At 35.0% G+C, this 26,382-nt stretch overlaps 5 protein-coding genes and 1 long non-coding RNA gene across 6 annotated transcripts; 1 reads left to right on the plus strand and 5 right to left on the minus strand.

The window, feature by feature from the left end:
• Positions 1–4: 4 nt before the first annotated feature.
• Positions 5–2,598, plus strand: LOC132107691 (zinc finger protein 501). Its single transcript, XM_059513846.1, has 3 exons — positions 5–217; positions 758–958; positions 1,578–2,598. The coding sequence occupies exons 2-3, from the start codon at positions 856–858 to the stop codon at positions 2,561–2,563; spliced, it is 1,089 nt and encodes a 362-aa protein (XP_059369829.1). The 5' UTR covers positions 5–217; positions 758–855; the 3' UTR covers positions 2,564–2,598.
• A 3,141-nt stretch (positions 2,599–5,739) lies between these two features.
• On the minus strand, positions 5,740–6,848 carry LOC132107689 (uncharacterized). The gene is made up of 3 exons (XR_009424339.1): positions 6,720–6,848; positions 6,312–6,454; positions 5,740–6,188 (listed from the first exon to the last, which is right to left on the minus strand). It is a non-coding gene; the product is annotated as an uncharacterized LOC132107689 (long non-coding RNA).
• A 276-nt stretch (positions 6,849–7,124) lies between these two features.
• On the minus strand, positions 7,125–15,684 carry LOC132107568 (zinc finger protein 239-like; the record flags this gene model as incomplete). Its single annotated transcript, XM_059513683.1, has 3 exons — positions 7,125–7,570; positions 15,009–15,423; positions 15,594–15,684. Coding segments are annotated over 3 exons (858 nt in total), but the record flags the coding sequence as incomplete, so codon positions are not given.
• A 1,205-nt stretch (positions 15,685–16,889) lies between these two features.
• LOC132107569 (gastrula zinc finger protein XlCGF7.1-like) lies at positions 16,890–17,670 on the minus strand. Its single transcript, XM_059513684.1, has one exon. The coding sequence runs from the start codon at positions 17,646–17,648 to the stop codon at positions 16,890–16,892; it is 759 nt and encodes a 252-aa protein (XP_059369667.1). The 5' UTR covers positions 17,649–17,670.
• Positions 17,671–20,441: 2,771 nt separating this feature from the next.
• Positions 20,442–22,020, minus strand: LOC132108346 (zinc finger protein 239-like). The gene is made up of 2 exons (XM_059515049.1): positions 21,868–22,020; positions 20,442–21,634 (listed from the first exon to the last, which is right to left on the minus strand). Exons 1-2 carry the CDS (start codon positions 21,950–21,952, stop codon positions 20,529–20,531), a joined length of 1,191 nt encoding a protein of 396 aa, XP_059371032.1. The 5' UTR covers positions 21,953–22,020; the 3' UTR covers positions 20,442–20,528.
• Positions 22,021–22,266: 246 nt separating this feature from the next.
• On the minus strand, positions 22,267–25,233 carry LOC132108347 (gastrula zinc finger protein XlCGF8.2DB-like). Its single transcript, XM_059515050.1, has 2 exons — positions 25,108–25,233; positions 22,267–23,955 (listed from the first exon to the last, which is right to left on the minus strand). The coding sequence occupies exons 1-2, from the start codon at positions 25,118–25,120 to the stop codon at positions 22,955–22,957; spliced, it is 1,014 nt and encodes a 337-aa protein (XP_059371033.1). The 5' UTR covers positions 25,121–25,233; the 3' UTR covers positions 22,267–22,954.
• Between the last annotated feature and the right edge of the window lie 1,149 nt (positions 25,234–26,382).

Below are 26,382 nucleotides of genomic sequence, written 5' to 3' on the forward strand. Positions count from 1 at the left end.
GGCGATGGATGCTGCTGAACCCCATTGAGACGCATTGAAGCCTAAGGACGGATACATTTTTACAGCACAACCATATATTAATGATTTTAAGACGAATCGGGAAATGTTTGAGCTTCACACACTGTTAAAGCGCATTTATTAAATCATGCGCAGTACGGAAGGTGTTCACGACAGTGATGACGCGTTTGAGGCAGCAATGTGAAATCGTATGATGTGAGTTTTAATTAAAAAAAAAAATTAAATACACAAAAACGGGAGCGGAGACGAGATAGAGACAAAAGGTAAAACAAATCAACACTCTAAACTGACATTTTCTATGCATGTTGGCTACGTATGTGTGTGTAACATATGAGCTCTTGCAATGTAACACTTGGCTGTTTAAACTGCATTAATTAAATGTCACGAGATAAATTTATACATTATGCAGTTTTATTTATTATGATTAATGTGCAACTACACTGTGTTCAGTGTTGTCACTGGAACATAAGCATCAGTTTCATAAATGATGTATCACTTACATCACAGTTGTGTTGAAATATAAAAAGAAAATGAAAAAGTGATTTTGCATGTAATTGCACAGAATATTATTAATTATTTGGCTTTGAGTCAAGGTGTGTTCTCAAATGCATAGAAGAAGAGAAACGTACAAACAAAAATACAAAGACTGTATAATAAAATCAGCTTAATAAAAAAAGACAGGTATCATAATTAGCATAAAAACAAATACTAACTTATTATTTTTTGTCTTTTGGGACAGAACAAATCCTTTGGCCCATTTCACAGCTCAGGCTGCTATCATATTCCCATCATCCTACAAGAGAGGAACAAACTCCAGGTGTAACAAGTGAATGTAGAATGTATACTACGGTAAAGACAGAGTTTATTAAAGAGGAGATTGAAGACATGAGTGATCCAGAACCATCCAGAATGAAACATGAAGATACTGAGGAACAAACAGGTTGGTGTCCATTCATGATCGATTATTATTTTTGTTTATTTATTTTCGATTATTATCGCTTATTTTCGATTATTATTTTTTATTATTAATAAAGCAAATCTCCAGTTGAAATCTGGTGGCTGTTTACAAAATCATACACATTATAAGAATGTTTTTCCATTAAGTTATTAATACATTCAAAATCTCCCATATTTAAACTGTTTTAAAAACGTGCTTTTAATAGTCATGTGAACATTCCATTTTAGAATTTTGTAAACATTATGGGAACGTTACTTTTTGAATGTTCTCTGAATGTTCTGAAACGAGGAGTAACATTTAAAAAAAAAACGTTAAATGAACGTTCCACCAAAACTTTCCAAGAACAATGAATGAATAATATTTTGAGAACATTATCAAAGACGTTCTACATTCTATTAACCTTACTAAAATAATTTTCAGGATGAACCTTGCCAGAATGTTCTGAGAATGTTTGCTTAATGTTGCATAAAGTACATTTACATTATTTTACCCTTGAATAGTGATCAAATGGCATTGATTGAGCATGATAGAATTTAATTCTAGCATATCAAATATCATTTTTAATTGACTTTGTGTGTACGTCTGTGTGTGTTCTTTGCAGACTTGACACACTTAAAAGAAGAAAGTGAAGAACTGGTGGAAATGGAGGAGAAACATCACAATCAGGACCCTTTCAGAACTGGAGGAACGTGTTCAGAGACTGAGAAAAAAACTCAAAGAAGCGAAGCCAAAAACTCCTTCACGTGTCCTCAGTGCAGGAAGAGTTTCACACGGAGAGACAGCCTTAAGGAGCATCTACGAATTCACATGGGAGAGAAACCTTTCAGCTGCCATCACTGCGGGAAGAGTTTCACGCGAAAAGAGAGCCTGAAGTATCACCTGCGGATTCACAGCGGAGAGAAACCATACACCTGCCATCAGTGCGGAAAGAGCTTCACCTTCAAAAACAACCTCAAGGTTCACCTGAGAATCCACTCCAGGGAGAAGCTGTTCTTCTGCCCTCAGTGCGGAAAGGGCTTAACCTGTAAAAAAGGTCTTAAGAATCACATAAGGGTTCACTCGGGAGAGAAGCCTTTCAAATGCCATCACTGCGCAAAGTGTTTTAAATGGGCGCACAGTCTCAATAATCATCTGCATTCTCATTCTGGGGTGAAGCCTTTTAATTGCGTTCACTGCGGAGAAGGTTTCACGTCGTCATCCATCCTGAAAAACCACCTGAAGGTTCACGTGAACGAGAGGCCGTATGTGTGCTCCTTGTGCGGAAAGAGTTTCATATGGCCGGGCAATTTTAAAGAGCACCAGAAAAGACACAGTGGGGAGAGAGACCACGTGTGCTTTGAGTGCGGCAAGACCTTCACAACAGCCAAACGTCTGAAGGAGCACCAGAGGATTCACACCGGAGAGAAACCCTACAAGTGCACGCTCTGTGACAAGAGCTTCACTCAGTCTGGATCGCTGAAGGTTCACGAGCGAGTTCACACTGGAGAGAAACCATATCACTGCCCTTCATGTGGGAGGAGTTTCTCACAGCTAACCAATCTTATTACTCATATTAAAAAACACTGCAAGAAATCATCACGCTCTTAAAGATGAACATGCTTTGAGATGCCGTAGAAGAACTTTTTTGTTTTGTTTGGGGTTCTTTGTGGTGAAAGAAGTCGTAGTGAAAGAAGTCGTGGCTTAGGGAAGTCGTGGCCTAATGGTTAGAGAGTCGGACTCCCAATCGAAAGGTTGTGAGTTCGAGTCCCGGGCTGGCAGGAATTGTGGGTGGGGGGAGTGCATGTACAGTTCTCTCTCCACCTTCAATACCACGACTTAGGTGCCCTTGAGCAAGGCACTGAACCCCCAACTGCTCCCCGGGCGCTGCAGCATAAATGGCTGCCCACTGCTCCGGGTGTGTGCTCACAGTGTGTGTGTGTGTGTGTTCACTGCTCTGTGTGTGTGCATTTCGGATGGGTTAAATGCAGAGCACAAATTCTGAGTATGGGTCACCATACTTGGCTGAATGTCACTTCACTTTCAAGAAGGTTCTTCAGATTATAAAAATTATTTTTATAAGGAAGTTTGACTAAATGGTTCTTCTATGGCATCGCTGTGAAGTTTCTTTTAAGCACCTTTATTTTTTAAGAGAGACGGTCAAGTGTTTTTTATGCTCAACCTTGACAAAACAATGTTATTGTAATTCGAAATAACTGTTTTCTGTGAATATATTGTTGAATGTAATTTATTGCTGTGATCAAAGCTGAATTTTCAGCATCATTACTCCATTCATTCATCCAGTCATTCATTTGGCTCTTGTGTATATTGCGCTGACTGTACATGAGAAATAAAAAAGTCAAATCTTGCAGAAAATTGTATCAAGTGACCTGCTACATTTGAATTCATCAAAACATGAAATCAATCAATATCATGACAATCTGAAGATTATGTATCGATTGGAAAAAACTACCCCATCAATTTGTTTGACAGTGTGAATTATAGGTGCCTATTTATCTGCAGACACTGTTAAAAGTATCTCGTTATTATAGAGAAAGATAAATGCAATAATATTTAAATGTAAAAAGAATAAACACCTAAACCCAAAGAAAAGGTTGCAACCAACAAACAGCTTGTTTTCAAATCCTATAAAAGCTAAGCAAACGTAGACTAATTAAACACATTTATTTCAAGTACACAGATTTTAAACACATGCAATGAAAAAAAAGTCTTCCAGGATAATATGGAGAACACAAACAACTCTTATGAGTCGATTGTTTTTAGTGAATTAATAACATAAAGCATGAGCTGTGCAACTCAGTTCATGACTCGAAAGCTGATTTGTTCAATCAATCAGATCAAAATCCAATCAAATTTTGCACTTTTTGTTTTATTTACATAGAGTAAATATGAATCCTATTGGTTATACTTTTATTAAATTATTCTCTTTGCTCAATAAACACCTTTTTTATTTTATCAGTCAAATAAGACAAAGTAAGCTATATAAATTACAATATTTAGAAAAACACTCTGATAAAGTATTTAAAGCAGAGTAAAAAAACAATTCCTATGATTTTATAATTATACTTTTTTTAATGAATTGTATAATTATTGCATTATATGATTCTATAATTATTAATTACAGCCACCACAAATGGTGAACGTATGTGTTTGTTTACCTTAATGCTCCTAAGTCAGTGGTCATCAACAATAAAGAATCATGAATGGACACCAAGCTGTTTGTTCCTCAGTATCTAAACCAAAACTCATTTGATGCGGATTCAAATCTCAAACATGACTTTAACTGGAGACGTTTGCAAATGTAATAGTTTTAAATAATTTATAATTTTATTACCATTGAGACAAAACAATGAAGATAATTCTAAATCAATGCAGGATTTCAAATTAGCTATTGTCCTAATTGTGATATGGAACGTTTTGTTTGACACATGAAGATCCCGAAGAAAGTTTTCTGTCTCTTCTTGCGTCCTTAGAACTCAATATTATATCTGACACTCCCTCAGATATCAACCAAACATTAAAATGTTTGTTTACATGTATTTCAATTTAGTTAGTATCGTATCTAAAATCCAGACAATGTGCAAATTTAAGCATGACACTCAGGGTCACTGCACTTTTATTGTAGGCTATAGAAAAAAGCAACTAGGTTACTAATTAGAAATACATTTCAGAATTTTAACTAACATTCTGGAAAGGTTAATTTACTGTAATTACAAAATATTCTTCTGGTAACAAAAATAAAACGATCAAAGTCTTTAATAACATTCACAACATGAATTATTTTTTAGAAAAAAAATAGATGTCCTTTCAAAAAATAATAAACATTTAAAAATAATGTACACATTTCTGCAAAATGATCAAATGGAACTTGCCTTACATATTTTCTCTAACATTTGCATAACCAAGAAAAATGTACTTAAAAATGTAACTTAATGAGATTGTAAGCAAGACATTCTTAGAACCTGTTTTTGTTAGCTGGGTATGTTCCAACAGAGTTATAAACATTTAATTTCTCTGAATATTTAAAAATCTGATTATTAGATGAAGCTGGATGCCTCTACCAATAAAAAATCGCTTTACAGAATCAACGCAGTTGGTTAATTAAACAGCTGACAAAATACACAGAAATGTCAAGGAGTGAAGTTAAAACTAAATCGGTACTGTAAATAAAAGCTGAATGCAAATTTCAATAGCTCCCTAACAATGTCGATGACGTCTGAGATCTTCTGTAAATTAATCATTTTATTAACATCAAACGCTCAGCAAATTCATCACCTTTGAAAGTGATTTTAAAATGCTCTTGCCTCCGAATTAGAAGAACAGATTAAAACATAAAATACTATAATAAGGGATTTATACATTGCATTACATAAGTGTCGGTTAAATTTCCTTCTATACAGAACCCATATACATTTAAAGGAATTAACCAAAATTAAATTAAATTTATAGTCATATCCATGCATAAAAAAATACAATGCAATGACAAACTTCATGCATGCTTTATCTGAATCTCATATTGTGTAATTGATTTTAAAAGCATTAAATCTCTAGATAAGACCTGCTCACTGTGACAGTGTTTCTCTGTGTGACTCACCAGACTACGCACGCGTTTGAAACTCTCTCCACACCGAATACAGTGATACGGTTTCTCTCCGATGTGAACTCGCTCGTGTATTCTCAGGTGTTCAGGCCGAATGAAACTCTTGTCGCAGTATGAGCACTTGTTAGGTTTTTACACGACACGCATGATCTCTCTTAACGGTGTGTATAATCTGGTGTTGTTTACAATGACCATGCTGTCTAAAACTCTTTCCACAGTAAGCGCAGGAATAAGGCTTCTCATTTCTATGCAACTTCATGTGTCGACTGCGACCTGACAATGAGTTTAAATCTTTTCCACACTGATCACAGTTATACGACTTTCTTTTAGCGTGCACGTGCAGGTGATTTTTAATACTGCCTGTGTTTTTTTTCTTCGGTTTCTCTTTATTGTGTGTTCTCTGATGCCGTTTATAAGTGTCCGGTCGTGAATAACTCTTTCCACACTGAGTGCATGTGTACTGTTGCTCTCCAGCGTGGACTAACATGTGCTTTTTAAGGTATTCTTTGCGCTTGAAACTCTTTTCACACTGTGAGCAGGTGTGTTCAGTTTGTGTTTTCTGAGTGCTGGAGTCACGTTTCTCCTCTTTGTTCGGTTCTTCGGGTTCCATCTGGTCTAAAATAAACAAGTTAGAATCAGTTGGCATTCACACTGCATTTTTCATCAATATTGGCATACTACTTCATTTCTCATAGCTTCCAAAAAGTCAATAATGAGAAATCATGAATGAACACCGACCTGTTTGTTCCTCAGTATCTTCATGTTTTATTCTGGATGATTCTGGATGGTTCTGAATCACTCATGTCTTCAATCTCCTCTTTAATAAACTCCATCTTTAACAGTCACAGACTTCAGCTGCTGCACCTGGAGTTTGTTCTTCACTTGTAGGATGATATGAATATGAAATATATATATATATATGAACCAATTTGGCATCACTGATCATTTTCTGATACGAAGGGGGGGGGGGGGGGGGGTTAGTACATTATCAGTATATAACAACTAAAAAATGATAAAGGGTCAAATTATCAAATTATAGGTTGCATTGCACAATTTCTTAAGCATCAAACAAAACAAAACAAAGAAGAATTCACGTATATTAAATACTAAAATAAAAGCAGTGCGTATTTATTATTAGTTAAATACCTTTTCTATCAAGGTGGCTCATGTCAAACTCGGTAAATCGGGAACATCTCTCACATGTTGCTACAAACAGATTAAAAATACACGTATTTATTCTTCCTCCTCTGCTTCTTCTTCGTTTTCCAACAGCTGCTGGCAACCAATGTAAATAGCGCCCCCTTCTCATTAGCGCCCCCTTCTGCTCCGGAGTGTGGAACAGATTTACAGGCGCTTCTCAATACATTAGAATGTCGTGGAAAGTTCATTTATTTCAGTGATTCAACTCAAATTGTGAAACTCATGTATTAAATAAATGCAATGCACACAGACTGAAGTAGTTTAATTCTTTGGTTCTTTTAATTGTGATGATTTTGGCTCACATTTAACAAAAACCCACCAATTCACAATCTTCACAATACTTGTTCAAAATTCACAAAATCAAACTAAATGTTTGTGGGCTTTTGAGAGAAACTCAATATTTTGTTTAACTCACACTATATTTGTTCTAACATGAAAAAGTTGCTCATTGTGACAACTTAGGACATTTTTTCATGTGAATGTCAAGGCTTCTTAAAAATCTAAAGCTCTTCTCACAGGGAGGGCAGTAGTACGGTTTCTCTCCAGTGTGGATCTGCTCGTGTGATTTCAGGTCGCCAGACTGAGTGAAACTCTTGTCACAATATGAACACTTGTAAGGTTTTTCTCCAGTGTGAATTCTTTGGTGCTGTTGTAGATGATCAGCTCTAGTAAATCTCTTCCCGCACTCATGACACACATTATCTCTCTCACCCGTGTGTGTCTTCTGGTGCCGTTTACAATGATCCAGCCGAGCAAAACACTTTCCACAAAATGAACATGCATAAGGCCTGTCATTAAGTATGACCAATAATGGACAATCACTCCGTGTTGCTTTTATAATAATGATTGTGCATCCACAAAATATATTCCCTGCTTCAGTATTATTGTTTTAAGCGTATTATTGTGCGTTAGAGATTATTTCTAATAATTTATTTTACACTCAGAACAATAATACATTTGTGTGGCTTGTTGTATTCCTCATTTGTAAGTTGCTTTTGGTAAAAGCATCTGCCAAGTAATAAAAGTAAATGATTAAGCAGATGACATCAATGCATCCTAGATCTCATCAGTGAAATAGTCAATTATTTTTGTAATTGCAGAGACAGGGGCAGACATCATATTTTTTCTGATGCTGTTTATGCGTGTCCAGTCCTAAAAAACACTTTCCACAAAAAGTGATATAGATTTTATGGTGAAATAAACTGATCACAGTTAAATGGCTTTTCTCCAGAGTGAATGTGCAGATGATAAAAGCCTCTTTGTCTCATCCAAGTAGTTCACTGTTTTCAGCCCATTCATTATGATGATGAGATCTTTTGTAAATTGGCACATTAAACACTTTTCATGGGAGTAAGCGTGCTGAGACTTCTGTTTTCATACTGAAACGATACATTTGTTAACTGTTTATCTAATTGTTATCTGATTCCATCTTATTATGATCTCGAATTTAGGTTACCATGCCAGAAATTATTGATCATTCATAGTACAATTCATCTATTATTATGTATAAGCACACTTTGAGTTAATAAACTCAGAGTGCATAAGAAAACCAAAACCAAGTGTAACAATTTATTATAATTCAGGTTAAAAAAAGTAGATTGCCATTTACATCATAAGATGTCATAAGATATATCAAATCAAAATACAAAGATATCAATTCAAATTTAAACAATGAGCAATGGATGCATATCTAATTTCAGAAAGATGGAATACGGAGTATATATATCCAACATTTTCTTTAAGCAGGCCTTTACTGAGAGCAAGACAAACATCCTCTGAATGGAGACAGAAACTAACAACTTTAATTTGCATTAAAGTTTACCCAACAGTAAACAAACCAGCTCTAAACTCTTAGGATCCATTATCTTGTATAAGATTGAGAGTCACACTGGTACACTTTAAATAAAATCAAACACTAATTTTATTCACTTGATTGTCACAGAACATTTTATATTTATAAAATCATACTGAGATTCTGAGTCAAGGGAAGAAAGGGTGGAGGGATTGAAGAAACAAAACCTTCAAAACCAGTCTTAAGTCTTAAGTCTCTGGGGTTTATTAATAGCCAAAAATAAATTGTATGGGTCAAAAGGATCAATTTTTCTTTTATGCCAAACATCATTAAGATATTAAGTAAAGTTCATGTTCCATGAAGATATTTTGTTAATTTCCTACTGTAAATATATAAAAAATTAATTTTTGATTATTAATAAGCATTGCTAAGAACTTCATTTGGACAACTTTAAAGATGATTTTCTCAGTATTTAAATTTATTTTTGCACTCAGATTCTAGATTTTCAAATAGTTGTATCTCAGCCAAATATTGTCTGATCCTAATAAACCACACATCAAGGGAAAGCTTATTTATTTATTTATTTATTCAGCTTTCAGATGATGTATGAATCTCAATTTCAAGAAATTGACCCTTATGGCTGGTTTTGTGGTCCAGTGTCACAAATGTGAAGGTTATTCTACAATTATAATCATGTGTGAATAGAGGCCTGGAGAGAATGGAATGTGAAGCATTACAACAAAACAGGAAATGGTGAAGCTGCACATCCTGTCTTGACATAAGACACAATACATGATGAGGCCTCCTCATTCCACTTCACATAAATTGAGGATTCCTGTCTACATTTTAAAAACAGATCAGTTGAGTTGAAATCAGTTCACAGCCAAAAAAAAGAAAGAAAAAAAAAGATAAACAATAACAACAATATATGGAACTCTATTAAAGCTTAAAGAATCACACAGTTGGACATTTTATAGTTAAATGCACAAAATTAAACTAGATGCCGTTGTGCTATTAATTTAAAATATGTTTTGTTTATCTCACACTATGACTGTTCTAACATGAAAAAGTTGCTCATTGTGACAACTTAGGACATTTTTTCATGTGAATGTCAAGGCTTTTTAAAAATCTAAAGCTCTTCCCACAGGGAGGGCAGTAGTACGGTTTCTCTCCAGTGTGGATCTGCTCGTTTGATTTCACATGTTCAGACTGAGTGAAACTCTTAAGTAAATCTCTTCCCACACTCACGACACACATGATCTCTCTCACCCGTGTGTGGTTTCTGGTGCCGTTTACAATGATCCAGCCCGAGCAAAACACTTTCCTCAAAATGAACATGCATACGGTCTCACATCTGTGTAGGATTTTCCTTGAACAGTCCATTTCATTAAATGAACCCAACACCGCATTCCACAGTTCGGAACGATTCCCCATTGAACCATTAGTGCATCATAAAACACAGTCATGGTGCCGAGATGGCTAAAGTAGATGTTACCCCCTCTTCTCTTTTTGTGCCTGTCTCATACCAGCGACGTCAAGACAGCAGGAAAAGATTTCTCTTTGTTCCCCAAACTTAAGACCAAATGGCCAAGAAACCCTGTGGTGACCCCAATGCATATAAATCCCCAGCCTTATCAGGAATCAGGAAGGATGCTAAGGCATTCCTTTGGCCCAGGATCACCAAAAACCTTAAACCAGGGAACACCTCCTTTCTGCAGCTGTAAATTCCAGAGACTTTTGTCTCCAAAACCAATAGACTGAAATTAACCCACTTGTGGTTAAATACAAACAACGGTCTCAAAATTGCTTCCAATAAGTTGAATTGATTACCAGTATTTACCTCACATATAATTTAAGTATCATGTATGTTTTATATAACCTGTGGAATTCTTTCTGTGTGTTTAACTTTCATTACAGCATATTCGTAGGGTTTTCTACCTCAGTTATAGGAACTAATAACCAAAAGTTACCTCATACATGTGTTTTTATCTGTATTATGCATGCTTTATATTACTCAAGTTAATTTTGAGTGTTAAACACTTATCACGGCTTAATCCTTATTTACTTCCACCTCATATACATACAAACAGTTGGTCTGGGAACGCCCCGTCACGTGATGTGAATTTAGCCCGTGGGGAAAACATTGCCTTGGTGCCAATTGAAATACATGGGACAATCATGCCGAAGAGTTGCTTTGTTGTTTTCTGTACCTCCATAAACTAACAAATTATGAATTGATAATTAATATAATTTTCTGGTGCTGTTTAAAATTTTCCATCACTGAACAATCAGTTGACTGTGAGCAGCGTTTTGTTTCTAAATCTTTGATTTCTGAAGACTCCCCTTCAGTCAGCTCTTCACTTTCATCGGCTCTAAAACAAACATATTAAGCAGTTATAATTCGTTTTATAAATGTGAAAATTCAGCTGCACCCTGATTAGCAGAACATGTTAGTTCTTCTGTGAGAAATCACTCTTGAAGTCTTCAGGTTTTGATGCCAGAAGATTTTTATAATGAAGCCCAGAGACTTTTTCTTTCTCTCTTTTATATAGGTTAACAATGCATATCATTCAGGCCACTATGCTATGACTTTTAAACTTTTGACCCCAGTCTATATCTCCTCATGACAGAATAATCTTCATTTAAGCACTAATAGAGTTTTCCACCGAGTCTGAACAGTATCCTTGCGCTAAAATGAGCGCAAAGACACGACGCTAATCGGCCCCGCCCCCAGAGCGCTTTTAGACCACGCCCACAACGCGAGAGGGTGGGGCTTTAGGACAATCCTAAACTGTCCATTGACTTTCTATTGCGGGACGCTGCCTCCTTGTCATATCTGACTTATTACGAAAACCAGAGCAATGCCTACGTTATTTATAAGCTGTTGGCCAAAAAAAATTAAAAAAAATAACGAGCGTCTAGGACACAAAGGTAGAGCAAAACCTGTCACGTTGTGTATTCAAACTTGAAACAAATATTAAACAAATACGTTAGGCATGATTGTTGTTTTTGTTTATTACATTGAAATATTATATATATATATATATATATATATATATATATACTGTATATAACCTGGCCGCTGCCAGTGTACTCTCACTAAGTTAAATATGATTAACACAGTCTGGTGTCTCAGATGATATTTAAACTTGCATTATTCAAGGCAAAAGATTGTCTTGCAACTTAAGCTAATTTTAAACCATCAGAAAATAATAGTATATTCATTAATCTTGAAATATAATAAACACAATTGTAGCTACTCAAAATTACTGTGCTAAAATGTCTTTGACTGTGTGTGAAGATATAATGTGCTTTTTACATATTTTTATTTAGCGCTTTTTTACAAAAAAGCTTGTGTCAAAGCAAAAAAACTGCAGATCTGCAGCCTGACACATTTAGCAAATTAACCAGGAGAAAAGATACAAATTATTATTTACATTTTGTGCTGTCTCAGATTGGTAGCTGAAAAAATGCCAGAACATAAATATCAGCACTGCCCCGTTGGTATGTGCATAGAAATAACCCAGTGATAAAGTACAATGCTGTTTGTAATATAAACAACAAAAGATCGAAACAACAGAGCCATCAGGTTTTACTGAGATGCTGAAAAACGTCTTTGTCTCCATCAAATAGTTCCCTGTTTTCACCTCATTCATTATAATGATGTCTGAGATCTTGGCACATTAAGCACATTTCATTGTATGTCAACAAACTTTTTTTTATTGTTTAACATCTTCCAACTCGTGTAAAATCTGAACATATAGAAAACTAGTCATTGTGTCACATTCAAGCAAGACCTTCTTACCACACATTCCGGCCTGATTTTACAAACGTATTACACAGCTGGAGAGATACACATTTTTATTTACACTGAGAATAATTTTCTGGTGAAACTTCTATAGTTCCTTAATCCGACTACAAACACTAAACTATGTGGGATTGTGCTTTTGGGAGTAACTTCATGTTTTGTTTATCTCACACAATTTACTTGACTATTTTGACAAAATGTTGCTCACTGTGACGATGTTTGACATTTTTTCAAGTGCATTTTTAGGGCTTTTAAATATCTAAAGCTCTTGTCACAGGGAGGGCAGTGATACTGCTTCTCTTCAGTGTGATTTCACTCATGCCTTTTCAGCATCATAGTCCCGCCCACAGCCGGTGCCGGAAGTAAAAATTCAATACAATTTCTGCATTGACAGTTGGGGTATAAGCCATAAAAACGTAACCATACATGGTAGACTTAAAACCAGCTACGGCTGTAGTAAGCGATAGTATATGCTCATATAAACGCCAAAGGTTCATGGGGCACTAACCTTGATTTGAGATAAATGCCTTTTATTCGCGATGTCTTGGATAAGTACTTCATTACCCACAATCCTGAACAATCCCACAGTGATGCATCTGATTGGTGATATTACAATATGTACTTTTTCTGCTTTAAAAATAGCATAATAAATCACTATATCTATGTTATTTATATTTTTTTAGTTGTGTACTTACATTATCCCAACAGTTTCCACAAACTTTCAAATTCGGAGAAAATTATAGTTTAATTAGAAGACACGGCACGTTTCTTTATTTCCTTTTTGTCGCCCGTCTATGGCATCATATAACCTTTGACCCCTCTAATTTATCTAACTTCCTGCGGAACCCGGCGGAACGCCAAATACAAAGGTGAACAGAAGCAAAGAAGAGACGAAGAAGAAAATGTAGTAGCTAGCCTTGATCGAGACTATTATATTTTATATTTATATTGTTTGTATTAGTATTTATACCTCAATCAATAACTTAGTTATGGATCATGATTATGCTTTGCCTGCACGTTCTGTGAAGCGCAAACGTACGGGTGAAATAAATGACCCGAGAAGGTTTTGGGACAAGAGAAGAAACAAGACACAGGTAAATATTGGACTTGCATTTCCAAGATGGAGAGAGCTTCGTGACAAGCTGAAACTACAGAGAGATGCCGGATTCGCTTGCATTCTAATAAACAGGTATGCATCCATTCAGCTAACTGTATCTATCCGTATATTTTGTGAAACGATGATGTCTTGTGTAAAACGCAGACGGACTAGCTCTCATGTAGAGTATAATGTAAATCCACATTTGTTCTATATCTAGCTGGATAAAGTAGCTTCAAATGCAGTTCACTATCTTGTTCAATATCATAGTATAAACGTAATTATAATTATTAACGAAAGTCGACCGTGTTTTTTAACATATATTACTACTAGCTAGATGGAATATTAATTTGATAGGGGTCTGATAATTCATATATCTCTCCGTTCGAAAAGACGTGATTGTCAAAATACTAAGTTAGAATGAGTGCAGAATGTGGGGAGTGACAGAGCGTGTGTTCCAATGACAACAACTCCCATAAGCCCACGCTCTTTCCCGACGTCATCAGAGTACGTCTTATGTTATTATTTTGATTGAGTGACCCCTGGTGGCCAAAAATCCCATACTGAAAGTTTAATAAAAAAATAAAATAAAATAAAAACCTGTGTTGCGTTTTTGCAAGGTAGACTTATCAGTGCAATCATGATCTCCTTGGCTGCCATAATGGCTTTTTCCATGGAGGAAAACAAAAGTGTTTAAAGGGGTGAAAACCACTTCAGATCGTGTCATGTAGTTGAGTGTAGCATGTCCGAGGGTCAGCTTGTGGGTTTTGTAAGGGCCAGCATGAGGGACAAGACCTACAAAGTTTTGGTGAGTTTTGCAGGGAGGTTACGTTAGTTAGCATTATCGTCCACTTTAGCTAGCCTTCATAGTCATATCAAGCATTTTATAATGCCACTGTCAAAAAATATTTAGCCTAGGCATACCTTTTTGTGCATTTACTGAACATTTATGTAATGGCAATGACATGTGTTGACGACTGAGCGGTGATTGCAGTCAGGTACAAAGCACTGCACCATGTTGCTGATGTTATCGTTAACCGCTTTCACACACGCACACAATATATAAAATACACGATACCTTTATAAAACACTGTTTATTTACACGATTAATACTGAAAGAACTGCTATTACTGCACATTCACTATATAAAATAAAATTAACTGGAGGAAAAAGTTCGCGAGGCCGTTGTCATATTTGAAATCGCTCAAAAGGCTCGTTCGCGGCTGTGGGCTTCGGTCGACTTCAGTGAGGCGCGGTGGTTTAATGGGATGAGTAGTTCCTTCGCTCGAAATGAAAATATGTACACAGTCTTGTACCTCTGACTTTTTTTGGATTTTCTCTTAATTTTTTCACTCGAAATGATATGTTATATGCTTATTAGTTCAGCCGTAGCTGGTTATCCTCAGACATGCTCTAAAACTCTTTAGATACGGATTTTTCCGAAAGTCCGAAATTCCAAATAATCATATGTGTCCTTTCAGAAGTGCTGATGATTTAAAATCTTTACCACACTGATCACAGGTAAATGGGTTTTTTCCAGAGTGAATGAGCAGATTACAATTGAGATCAGTTTTATATCTGAAACTCTCTCCACACTGAGTACAGTGATATGGTTTCTCTCCAGTGTGGATCTGCTCGTGTGATTTCAGGTCTCCAGACTGATCGAACCTCTTGGCACAATATGAACACTTGTGAGGTTTTTCTCCAGTGTGAATCATTCGGTGCAGTTTAAGGTGGCCAACTCTAGTAAAGCTCTTCCCACAATCACGACACACAATGTCTTTCACTTCATTGTGTGTTTTCTGATGCTGCTTATAAGTGTCCAGTTGTGAGAAACTCTTTTCACACTGAGAGCATGTGTGCATCTTTTTGGCTTTTGTATGAGTTTTGAAGTCACAGTGTTTCTCTTCCACTTCATTCGATTTTTGTTTTTGCTCTTTCATCTCAATCCGGTCTAAAATAAACAAGTTACAATCAGTTCCTGATCTAACAGCAGAAAACAACAGATACTTGTATAAAACATCAGACCTTTGATGTGCCAAAGATGAGTTAATTATTAACAGTGTTATGATCATTTAAATGCATTTCTGTATCATTTATCATAATTAAGAATCAATAACCAACCTGTTTGTTCCTCAGTATCTTCATGTTTTATTCTGGATGGTTCTGGATCACTCATGTCTTCAATCTCCTCTTTAATAAACTCCATCTTTAACAGTCACAGACTTCAGCTTCTGCACCTGGAGTTTATTCTTCTCTAGTGGGATGATGTGAATATTCACCGTTGTTTATATGTGAATTCTTGTGGGAGGGGCTTCACTGTAGGTGTGAACTGTGATCATTATACTGACACCCACAGGACCAGGGGGCTGTTTCATAAAAACCAGTTTACCAAACAAGCCATTATTTCAGTTATTCTGACTCAGTTTAAACTCTGCAGAGCTATGTCCCTACAAGAATGGAGTTTGAGACCAATGCTTTTAGCCTGTATTTAATCATATTTTACCAACCATTGTCTGTGCTTCAGACATTTGATGATCCAATTCAACCATACCATTGAGCAAGAATGACTTTAAACAACATTTGTGTTTCCTCTTTCTTTTTATATCAATGAATTTCTTCTCTGGTGTCTGTTATTTCACGTAATCCAGAAAAAAAGATGTGCCCTCTACTGTACAAATGTGAATATACCTTTCCTTCATCCTGAGGATTATTTATTTTACTTTTGGTGTGAAAGCTTACCTTCATAATAATAATAATAATGAGCATGCCCAGCTCAGTTGAGGAAGTAATGCAAAAGTAGTTTAAAACATTACTTTCCATAAAAGTGACTAATGCAGTTGCTATTTGAGGCAAATAGTGAACAAATCCATTTGTCAATATAGTTCTGTTTTTATAATGAAATAGAAAATTTGTGTATATAAAATAAACACAATTAAAACAATCTGGTGATCCAGGTGATACACGTTTTGTCACTGAACTTGCATTATTCAAAGCAAACTATACAGCAATGATTCTTGATTTGCAATTTAATGTGATTTTGAAACCATATGTATATAAAGAAAACATCAACTTTATTTTTGTTAGTTTAGTGATAAATATTTTCCAACTCATGTACAATCTAATCATATAGATAATAAGTGCATGGCCTGAGTGTGTCTTATTAAATAAAGACCTGCTTATCACACAACCCAGACACATTTCACAAACTAATGACCCATGAGAAAATATAAAATTTTTTGATTTATACTGTAAATAAATTCTTGGAGAAAATTCAAACATCACTCTATAGTTCCTCAATCAGACTACAAGCAAGTCAAAATTCAATGAATTAAACTAGATGCCGTTGTACTATTAAGTGAAACTATATATTGTTTATCTCACACAGCTTGCTCGACTGTTTTAACATTTAAATGTTGCTCACTGTGACGTCGTGTGACATTTCTTCAAGTGATTTTGAAGGCTTTTTAAATATCCGAAGCTCTTCTCACAGGGAGGGCAGTAGTATGGTTTCTCTCCAGTGTGAACCCGCTCGTGCACCTTCAGGGATCCTGACAGATTGAAACGCTTGTCACAGTATAAGCACTTGTGAGGTAATTCTCCAGTGTGAACTCTTTGGTGCTGTTGCAGAGTGTCAGCTCTAGTAAAGCTCTTCCCGCACTCACGACACACATGATCTCTCTTACTGGTGTGTGTTATCTGGTGCCGTTTACAATGATCCAGTCGAGTAAAAAACTTTCCACAAAGTGAACATGCATAAGGTCTCGCATTTGTATGAATTTTCATGTGTTCTGCAAGTTTTGATGATAAATGAAAATCTTTACCACACTGAACACAGCTAAATGGCTTTACTCCGGAGTGAACGAGCAGGTGACGGTTGAGACCACTTTTACAGCTGAAACCCTTTCCACACTGAGTACAGTGATACGGTTTCTCTCCAGTGTGAACTCGCTCGTGTATTTTCAGGTGTCCAGACTGAGTGAAACTCTTGTCACAATATGAACACTTGTGAGGTTTTTCTTCAACGTGAACTCTTTGGTGCTGCTTCAGGAGGCCAGCTGTATTAAAGTTCTTCCCACATGCAAAGCACGTGTGATCTTTCTCTTCATTATGAATTTTCTGATGCCGTTTACATTTTTCCAGCTTTGAACAATCAGATGAATGTGAGCAGGTGTGCATCTTTTTGTTTCTTAATCTTCGAGTTCTGAAATGTTCCTCCTCCCCTTCATTCAGCTCTTGTCTTCGCTTTTTCACTTCTTTCTGGTCGAAAATAAACAGTATGTAGAATTAGCTCAAGGAGAACCTTAATCAGCTTAAACCTGATTGGTGGAAAATAACACAGATCAGGTTAATGAGATGCATTTTCTGTATTATACATCATACTTATAGAAGCTTTGTTAACTTAATGTTTCTCAGTCGTTTCTCAATAATGAAGAATCATAAATAGACACCAAATTGTTTGTTGTTCAGTATCTTCATGATTCATTCTGAATGGTTCTGGATCACTCATCAATCTACTCTTAAACAAACTTTAAATAAGCATGAAACAAAGCTAAGGTAAAATTACATGTAAGCTACACTTAAATTCAAAACTGACAACTTAAACCTACACAACATCTCCAGACCGATCAAGTTCATGAATCAATTCAGATTATGATTTCTAAACCGTGTTAACACATCTTTTCTGCCATTAGAAAAAATGTAACACTTATAACAAAACATGTATTAAATCCTACTGTTAATTACTGAAATACCTCACCTTTCAAGCTTTTTCATGTCAAACTTTGTAAATCGCTACTTTGTTTCACACATCCTCCGTTTATTTATTTCTTTTTTCCGATTCAGATGGAAACTAGAGTCTCTTTATTGTGATGCTGCCACCCACTGGATATTCCTGCTCATTTATAACACAAAAGCCTAGAAGATAAACTAACTAACCTGAGAACTAAAGGACCAACTCAAATAAAATAAATGACTGTTTCTGAACAGAATCAAATGTCTGACTTAAACTATAAATACAGTAACACATTACCAGGAAGCACGTATACAAGTCATTTCTGTGAAGTGGTAGTTTTATAAGGTATTCAGAGTCTAGACAACTTACAGGTATGTTGCATATATTTTTTATTTTGTATAAAGTTTATGATAAAGGCTGTACATCCCAAACATTTGCAACAGTATTAATACTGAACTGATGTGATGCATCACCTCTCAATTAATCAATCCTTTTATCTTGATTTAATAGTCATAATTTAATATGCAATCAAAACACTTTATGTATTACTGATTTTTCATAAGTCTTACTGGTGCTTCAAATTAATGCATTGTTTTAAATACTGTTTTGCACCACTTTACAGTCTAATTACAGTCTTTTTTGTATGTTGCATGAGTATTATATGATTGCTGTATATAACATTGCAGCTTGTATTTCAGAATTGCTTTGGCTGACAACAAATTAAACACTATTTTACTGTTTGGATTTTCCTGTTTTATTAAAATCAAAGAAACATGGTTTTTAATCTCATAGGCTGTCATGTATCAATGTGCGATACCTATTTTTAACACAGACAAAACTTAAGTTTGAAACAATAGGCCTATAACATGTCTCTCCAATAGTTCTCTGTTTTCTCCTCATTCATTATGATGATGTCCGGCATCTTCTGTGAATTGGCACATTAAGCACATTTTACTTGTGTGAATAGGCTCATCATCACCATTGAAATTTAATTCCATTCAGTTCTCGCCTTTGCTCTTTCTCTTCTATCTGGTCTGAAATAAACACAGTAAGTAGCTAGAATCATTTCAAGCTGAGTATTAAGTATCAGGTCTTTGCAGTGTTGGGAGTTCAAGTACATATTTTATAGTACAAACAGACATGTTAAATTTTATAATCAGATACTAAAGTAAAACTACAGGGGGTGCGTTTTCTTTCAACTATGCAACTCGCTGTTCAATATCCTGCCTTTCATAAATATTTATTGATTAAAGTGCTCATACAGTCTTACCTAAATACTCTGTATTTTTAACAGAAAATGATGAAACTCAATAAATAAAACATGCACATCCCATCTCTTCCTGATAGCGGCCCCTTGTCTCTCCATAAGACTATATAAAATATCCCAGAAATGTGACTCTTGTTTCTACTTGGTACCTATGTTAAGATTAAGTTGGGCAGTCAGTCAAGATACATTACCATAAAAAGCTGGTATTAAAATGCATAAAAAAAAAAACACATTACGTAAAATCACACGTTAACAGATCTCGTCTTTTCATTGAAATGCTAATTTTATTCTAGTTATATATAGAGCCTACTTAAAGGTTATGTTCCAGAGAAATATGTACATTTATAAATAAATGTGTCCGATTTATTTGCAAACTCAAAATTAAAACTCACAAACGGATTGAATTGTTTCTAATTTGGTTTTTGTTACAGTTGTTTCCTGTCTGTTTTACTCCTTTAATGGGATTTTCAATCAGAGAATAAAAAATGCATAAATGCAAAATTAAAGTCATGATTTGCTGTTCCCCAACAAAATTACTTTATTTATTTTTAACTACATATGTGACCCTGGACCACAAAACCAATCTTAAGTGTCAATTTTTCGAAATTGAGATTCATGCATCATCTGAGTGCTGAATAAATAAGCTTTCCATTGATGTATGGTTTATTAGGATCGGACAATATTTGGCGGAGATACAACTGTTTGAAAATCTGGAATCTGAGGGTGCAAAAAAATCTAAATACTGAGAAAATTGCCTTTAAATTGTCCAAATGAATTCTTAGCAATGCATATTACTAATCAAAAAGTAAGTGTTTATATATTTACGGTAGGAAATTTACAAAATATCTTCATGAAACATGATCTTTATTTAATATCCTAATAATTTTTGGCATAAAATAAATATCAATAATTTTGACCCATACAGTGTTTTTTTTGGCTATTGCTGCAAATATACTCCAGAGACTTAAGATGGGTATTGTGTGATCCAGGGTCACATATTTACTTTATCTGAATCTCACATACTTAAAAAGTATTTGTATCTGAATAAAACATTTGCTCACTCTGACACAGAACAATGCTTTTCCATATGAATTGCTACAGTCTTTGATTGAGTGAAACCCTTTCCACACTGAGTACAGTGATATGGTTTCTCTCCAGTGTGAACTCGCTCGTGTACTTTCAAATTTCCAGACACAGTAAAACTCTTGTCACAGTATGAGCACTTGTAAGGTTTTTCTCCAGTGTGAACTCTTCTGTGCCGTCTCAACTGGCCAATAGCTGTAAAGCTCTTTCCACACTCATAGCACACATATTCTTTTACATCATCATGCATTTTCTGGTGCAGCTTACAACTGTTCAGTCTTGAAAAACTCTTTCCACACAAAGAACACAAGTGAGGCTTTTCATCTGAATGAACATTCATGTGACATTTTAGATTTGATGCTGATTTAAACTTTTTACCACACTGGTCACAGTCAAATGGCCTTTCTCCAGAGTGAACGTGCAGATGATAACTGAGATTTTTGGTACTTACGAAACCCTCTCCACACTGCATACAGTGATACGGTTTCTCTCCAGTGTGAACTCGCTCGTGTACTTTCAGGTTTCCAGAAAGACTGAAACTCTTGTCACAGTATGAGCACTTGTAAGGTTTTTCTCCAGTGTGAATTCTTCTATGCTGTCTTAGCTGACTCGCTGTAGTAAAGCTCTTCCCACACTCACAACACACATGATCTCTCACTTCATCGTGTATTTTTTGATGCTGTTTACAACTGTCCAGTCGTGAAAAACTCTTTCCACAGTAAGAACACACATAAGGCCTCTCATCCGAATGAACATTCTGGTGTGTTTTTAGTTTTGATGACGAAATGAAATGTTTACCACACTGATCACAGATAAAAGGCTTGACTCCAGAGTGACAGAGCAGATGTTTACTGAGACCTGATGAACGAGTAAAGCTCTTTCCACATTGATGGCATGTGTATGGTTTCTCTCCAGTGTGCATTCTTGCATGTGTGTTAAAATTTCCTTTGTGTGTGAAACCTTTTCCACATTGAGAGCAGGTGTGCAGCTTTTTGGCTTTTGTTCTTTGAGCTTGAAAGGTGCAATGTTCATCCTCTGCTTCATTTAGTTCATGTATTTGCTGTTTCACTTCCATCCAGTCTAAAATAAAAATATTATGTGGTTGAAATCAAGTGAACCTTGATTTAATAACAAGAGATATTTGTATACAGTACCAGCTGTCTGATTTGCCAAAGGTTAATTCTGTTATTCTCATGATAATTAAAATAAAATGTGGATGACAGCTGCTATGCAACAAGGTTTTGATCATTTAAATGCATTGTATGTACCATGCATCATTTAAATATTACTAAAAATGAAAAATGGACACCAACCTGTGTGTTCCTCAGTATCTTCATGTTTAATTCTACATGGATCTGTATCACTAATGTCATCAACCTCCACTTTAACAAACTCCATTTCTCATATTTTCATATTTCAATCGATTTCTCCTGTTATTTATTTTCAGGACGGTCTTCTTCTTTCATATTTTGTGTGGCAGCTTTCAGTAAACCTCTTTAAGGTGCATTTGCGCCATCTACTGTAGTGTAGAGCACTGTGTTTGTGAAAAAGGGAATGAATGATCCAAATCTTGTAATCCTGGTCTTAATTTAGACATGCATTATATAATCAGACTGTATATAAACATATATAATTTTTTATATTGCAGAAAAATTGCATGGATGCATTGTAATTATATCTCTATCTGCATAGAAATAATAATATGAAAAAAAAACATGAACAAGATAAGTCAAATTGAGATTAATTTCATGCAGAAAAAAAACATTGGTTGTGAGTTATATTCTCTTATATTTATTATTTAATCGGTTGCTTGTGTTCCTAGTCTCAGACATTTGGTAAGACATTTCCAACATATTAATAAGAGATTCAGAATAGCATCTCTATCTATCATTATGAAAAAAAAAACATAAATTGTCACACATCACTAGTGCCTTTTAGATTTAGCAACATTTCTAGTCCCCTTTTTACACAGTCACAGCATTGTTTATCGAATCTTCCTACAACCTTTACAGCATAATCTGATTGTTGTCTTATATAGGTTAATGCTTTGTTAACTTTACATTTGATTGGTTGACAACAAATTGCAAATTAAAAACAGTATTATTTTACTTAATTTTTAATTCCAAAAACTAGTCTGATGGGAATAAATGAAAACATAAAAGTCATATTTGCTCTCAAGCACTTGCTATAAATCACCTCTGGGTTTCAAATCTATAAATGTTGAAAGGACACTTTTAGACACAGAAACTGATAGTTAAAACTTGAAAATGGACAATGGTTGTTCATAAGAGCAAGTAAACTCTTCTCACACGGTACAGTGGTAAAGCTTTTCTCCGGTGTGAACTTGCTTGTGCATATTTAGTGATACTCGATAAGCGAAAGCTTCCAGTGTGAACACTATTACGTTTTTTCTCCAATATGAATGTGCATATGACGTATGAGACCCGATGCCTCCACAAAACTCTTTTCACACTGCGAACACCTGTATGGTTTCTCACCAGTGTGAAGCATTATGTGCCTGTCAAGATGTACTTTTTGCGTGAAACTATTTTCACAATGAGGACACGTGTATGGTCTCTCTCCAGTATGAACTCTTAAGTGTCTCTTAAGATTCTGTCTATCTTTGAAACTCTTTCCACACTGAGAGCAGCTGAAAGATCTGATCTTTAAAGAGTGATGGTAAAACTTGATGTGCTTGCTAAGGTGTGCCTTTTCTGCAAAACTCTTGCCACAGTCAGGACAGGTGTTTGGTTTCTCTCCGGTGTGACGTCTTAGGTGTATCTTAAGTCTGTATTCGTTTGGACAAACCTTTCCGCACTCAATGCAGCTGCAAGACTTTCGTCCGATATGCATTCTTATGTGTTTGGCAAGATGTTGTTTTTCTGTAAAACTCTTTCCACACTGAGGGCAAGTGTATGGTTTCTCTCCTGTATGAGTTTTTAAGTGTCTTTTCAGTCTGTATTTAAATGCATAGCTCTTCTCACAATGAGAGCAGGTGAAACACAGCTTTTCTCCAGAGTGAATTTTTGCATGGTTCTTCATGCTCTCTCTACTCGCAAAACCGCGTCCACACTGATCACATTCGAAAGGCTTTTCTCCGGTGTGAATTCTTATGTGGCATTTAAGGTGTTTGTTTAGTATGAAACTCTTTCCGCAAACATGGCAGGTGTACGGTTTATCTCCAGTGTGAGTTTTTAAGTGATACTCCAGGTTCTCTTGACGTGTAAAACTCTTTTCACACTGACGACATTTTAAAGACTTTCTGGCTTTTGTTCTTTGAGTTCTGCTTTGTGAGACACTCTCTTCATTAAAGGTTTCTTCTCCATTTAAAAGACTTCGAGGTTTCTCACAACACTCAACTCTATCCGGTTCTTGGTTTTCCTCTTTCACCTCCATCAGATCTGGAAAAAAACTAAATGTATTAAAAATCAAATGCAATCTGAATCAAAATGTAATAAAAGTAAACAACAGAGATCAAACATCTATTTGTATGTGATGTTTGATTGGATAAAGTTGATTCTGATGTTAATGCACTCTAATCACACTATTACTGTAAACCGTATGTATATTACTGCTTCTTATTTTCTAATGGAAATAAAATCTGGCCGAACTGCCAGATGCTTTGTTGTCACAATGTTCCTCAGCAGTAAATAATCAAAATAATGAAATGTGGTGACCAAATCTGCTGAGCAAAACATCAAACATAAGTCACTAAATGGATAGTTTCTATAAAAACATTTTTATTTTAGTTTTATTTGCTGACAGACTTTCTTGCCATAAACAGTTAAAGTTAAAAGTTTGCATACGTCTTGAAGAATCTGCAAAATTTTATTTATTTTACCAAAATAAGAGGGATCATGCAAAATGCGCGTTATTTTTTTATTTAGTACTGAACTGAATAAGATTTCACATGAAAGAGATTTACATATAGTGCACAAAAGAGAATAATAGTTGAATTTAAAAAATAGTTGAACATAATAGTTGAATAGTTGAACATAAAGATGACTCAAGGGGGAATCAAGGGGCGTGTAAACTTTTGAACATTTTAATAAATCCAGCTATATTGTTTCTCTTGTGGGCTACATGTTAACATCATTTATGTGAAATGTCTTATTCAGGTCAGTACTTAATAACAAATAACAAGCATTTTGTGTGATTCCTCTTATTTTGCTAAATTAATTAACATTTTACAGGCTCTGCAGTGTGAGTATTAAACTTTCGACTTCAACTGTATGTAGTTTTATTCATATATACCCAATCACATATGAAGACAAGAACTAAAAACGGAAAAGAACACAAAATACATCGGATACTCGTTTGTATAAACACTAGAGCACCAAACAATAAATTTGATCATTTAAATTAATATTATAACTCAGATTACAGATTCCTCTGAAACACCAAATATATATTCTATGATATTTTTTTAAAAAAGTAGGCTTATTTGCTGTTGCAAATGATAAAATATACATTCATACAACTGACTTTTAACATCTAAACACTTATTAGTTATATATCACATATATTCTTATCTTAAAGAAGAGATGTCTTACCAGTTGTTTTCATCCCGCATATGTACAAATACTACACTCTGCCGTAAACGCGCTCTCACTGTCGTAAACATCCACCGTCTGCTGCTGTCACATTGCGCACAACACGCTTATCTTCCTCCAGATGGCGCAAGATATATATATATATACCAATAAACATTTTGGCATTCCCAGACAAATCTATTTTCAACTAAAGTGATCCATTCCTTATTTATAAAAAATTAGACTGCATCTTAATTAAAAACATATCATATATTAACGGATATGACCAGACGAATGCATTTATCAAACCCAAAACATACCTAGGTTATGAGTTAAATAAATAATGTCAATCTCAATGTGTGGAATTCCAAACAACTAAAAGAACATGTTGTGTTGACATTAAATTGGATGAAATCTGAAAATCAGAATTTTCAGAAATCAGAATATTGATAAAAAAAGAACACTGCAATACAATAAAAATATGACTATAATAACACAAGCAACAATACATAAGCTAAAAATGATAGCCACATCAACATGTTTTTCTGTCTATGGTCTAAACACTTTAAACAATTTAATTGTGTCCATTTTTTAAAGCTTTATATTTGACATTCTTCACCCCAAAGACTGAACAACATGCCTTGTCTTCCTTTCTGTTCTCTCTTTCCTTTCTACCATCTCTGACACTGTCTTTTAAATAAAAGCCATTGTAATGCTTTGAAAGGGTAAACCATACGAGCACAGTACAGTTAAGATTAAATGGTCTACTTTACCTGAATTCACCCTATTTAAGAATTATCTGTAATATGTTACAAAATAAGGCTCACTAGCAATATTTTCTCATGAGTGAGGAGGTTTGATGATTTTGTGAAATGCTTTCCACACTAGACTATAGGAAACAAGCAAGAGCAGAGATCAAATGCAAAGACATCCGTTTTTATATATACACAACATAAACACTCAATGAAGGCTGATAGGAATGAATGACTTTCAATTCTGTGGTATGTTACAGCACGAACAATTCACAATAAAAACAAAACAAACATCATAAAAACTCTCTGCCGACATATAACAGTCTAATTAATAATCAATCAAAACATGCAAACTCTGTAAAAAGTGAACATCTCTCACATGCATGCTGAAAATATATGATATAATATATGAAACTGAACTTCTAGCATCTTTTTTTTAGCTTAGTCACATGGTTACAATAGTGTCCTGATCATATTCTTATGGGAAAAAAGTGCTTCCAGTTAGTTAGTGCCTGATGATATCCTGCTTTTGAATTTTTGTATC

This window comes from Carassius carassius, chromosome 28 (genome assembly GCF_963082965.1).
Source record: "Carassius carassius chromosome 28, fCarCar2.1, whole genome shotgun sequence".
In the NCBI taxonomy this organism is placed as follows: Eukaryota; Metazoa; Chordata; class Actinopteri; order Cypriniformes; family Cyprinidae; genus Carassius; species Carassius carassius.

What these genes read in the sequence shown, in the direction of transcription:
- LOC132107691 (XM_059513846.1), top strand. Translation starts at nt 856, where the DNA reads ATGTATACTACGGTAAAGACAGAGTTTATTAAAGAGGAGATTGAAGAC. An exon ending in AGATACTGAGGAACAAACAG is followed by an intron (nt 959 to 1,577) that starts GTTGGTGTCCAT and finishes TGTTCTTTGCAG; the next exon opens with ACTTGACACACTTAAAAGAA.
- LOC132107569 (XM_059513684.1), bottom strand. Translation starts at nt 17,648, where the DNA reads ATGCACACCTGCTCACATTCATCTGATTGTTCAAAGCTGGAAAAATGT.
- LOC132108346 (XM_059515049.1), bottom strand. Translation starts at nt 21,952, where the DNA reads ATGGAGTTTGTTAAAGTGGAGGTTGATGACATTAGTGATACAGATCCA. An exon ending in AGATACTGAGGAACACACAG is followed by an intron (nt 21,635 to 21,867) that starts GTTGGTGTCCAT and finishes TTTTTATTTTAG; the next exon opens with ACTGGATGGAAGTGAAACAG.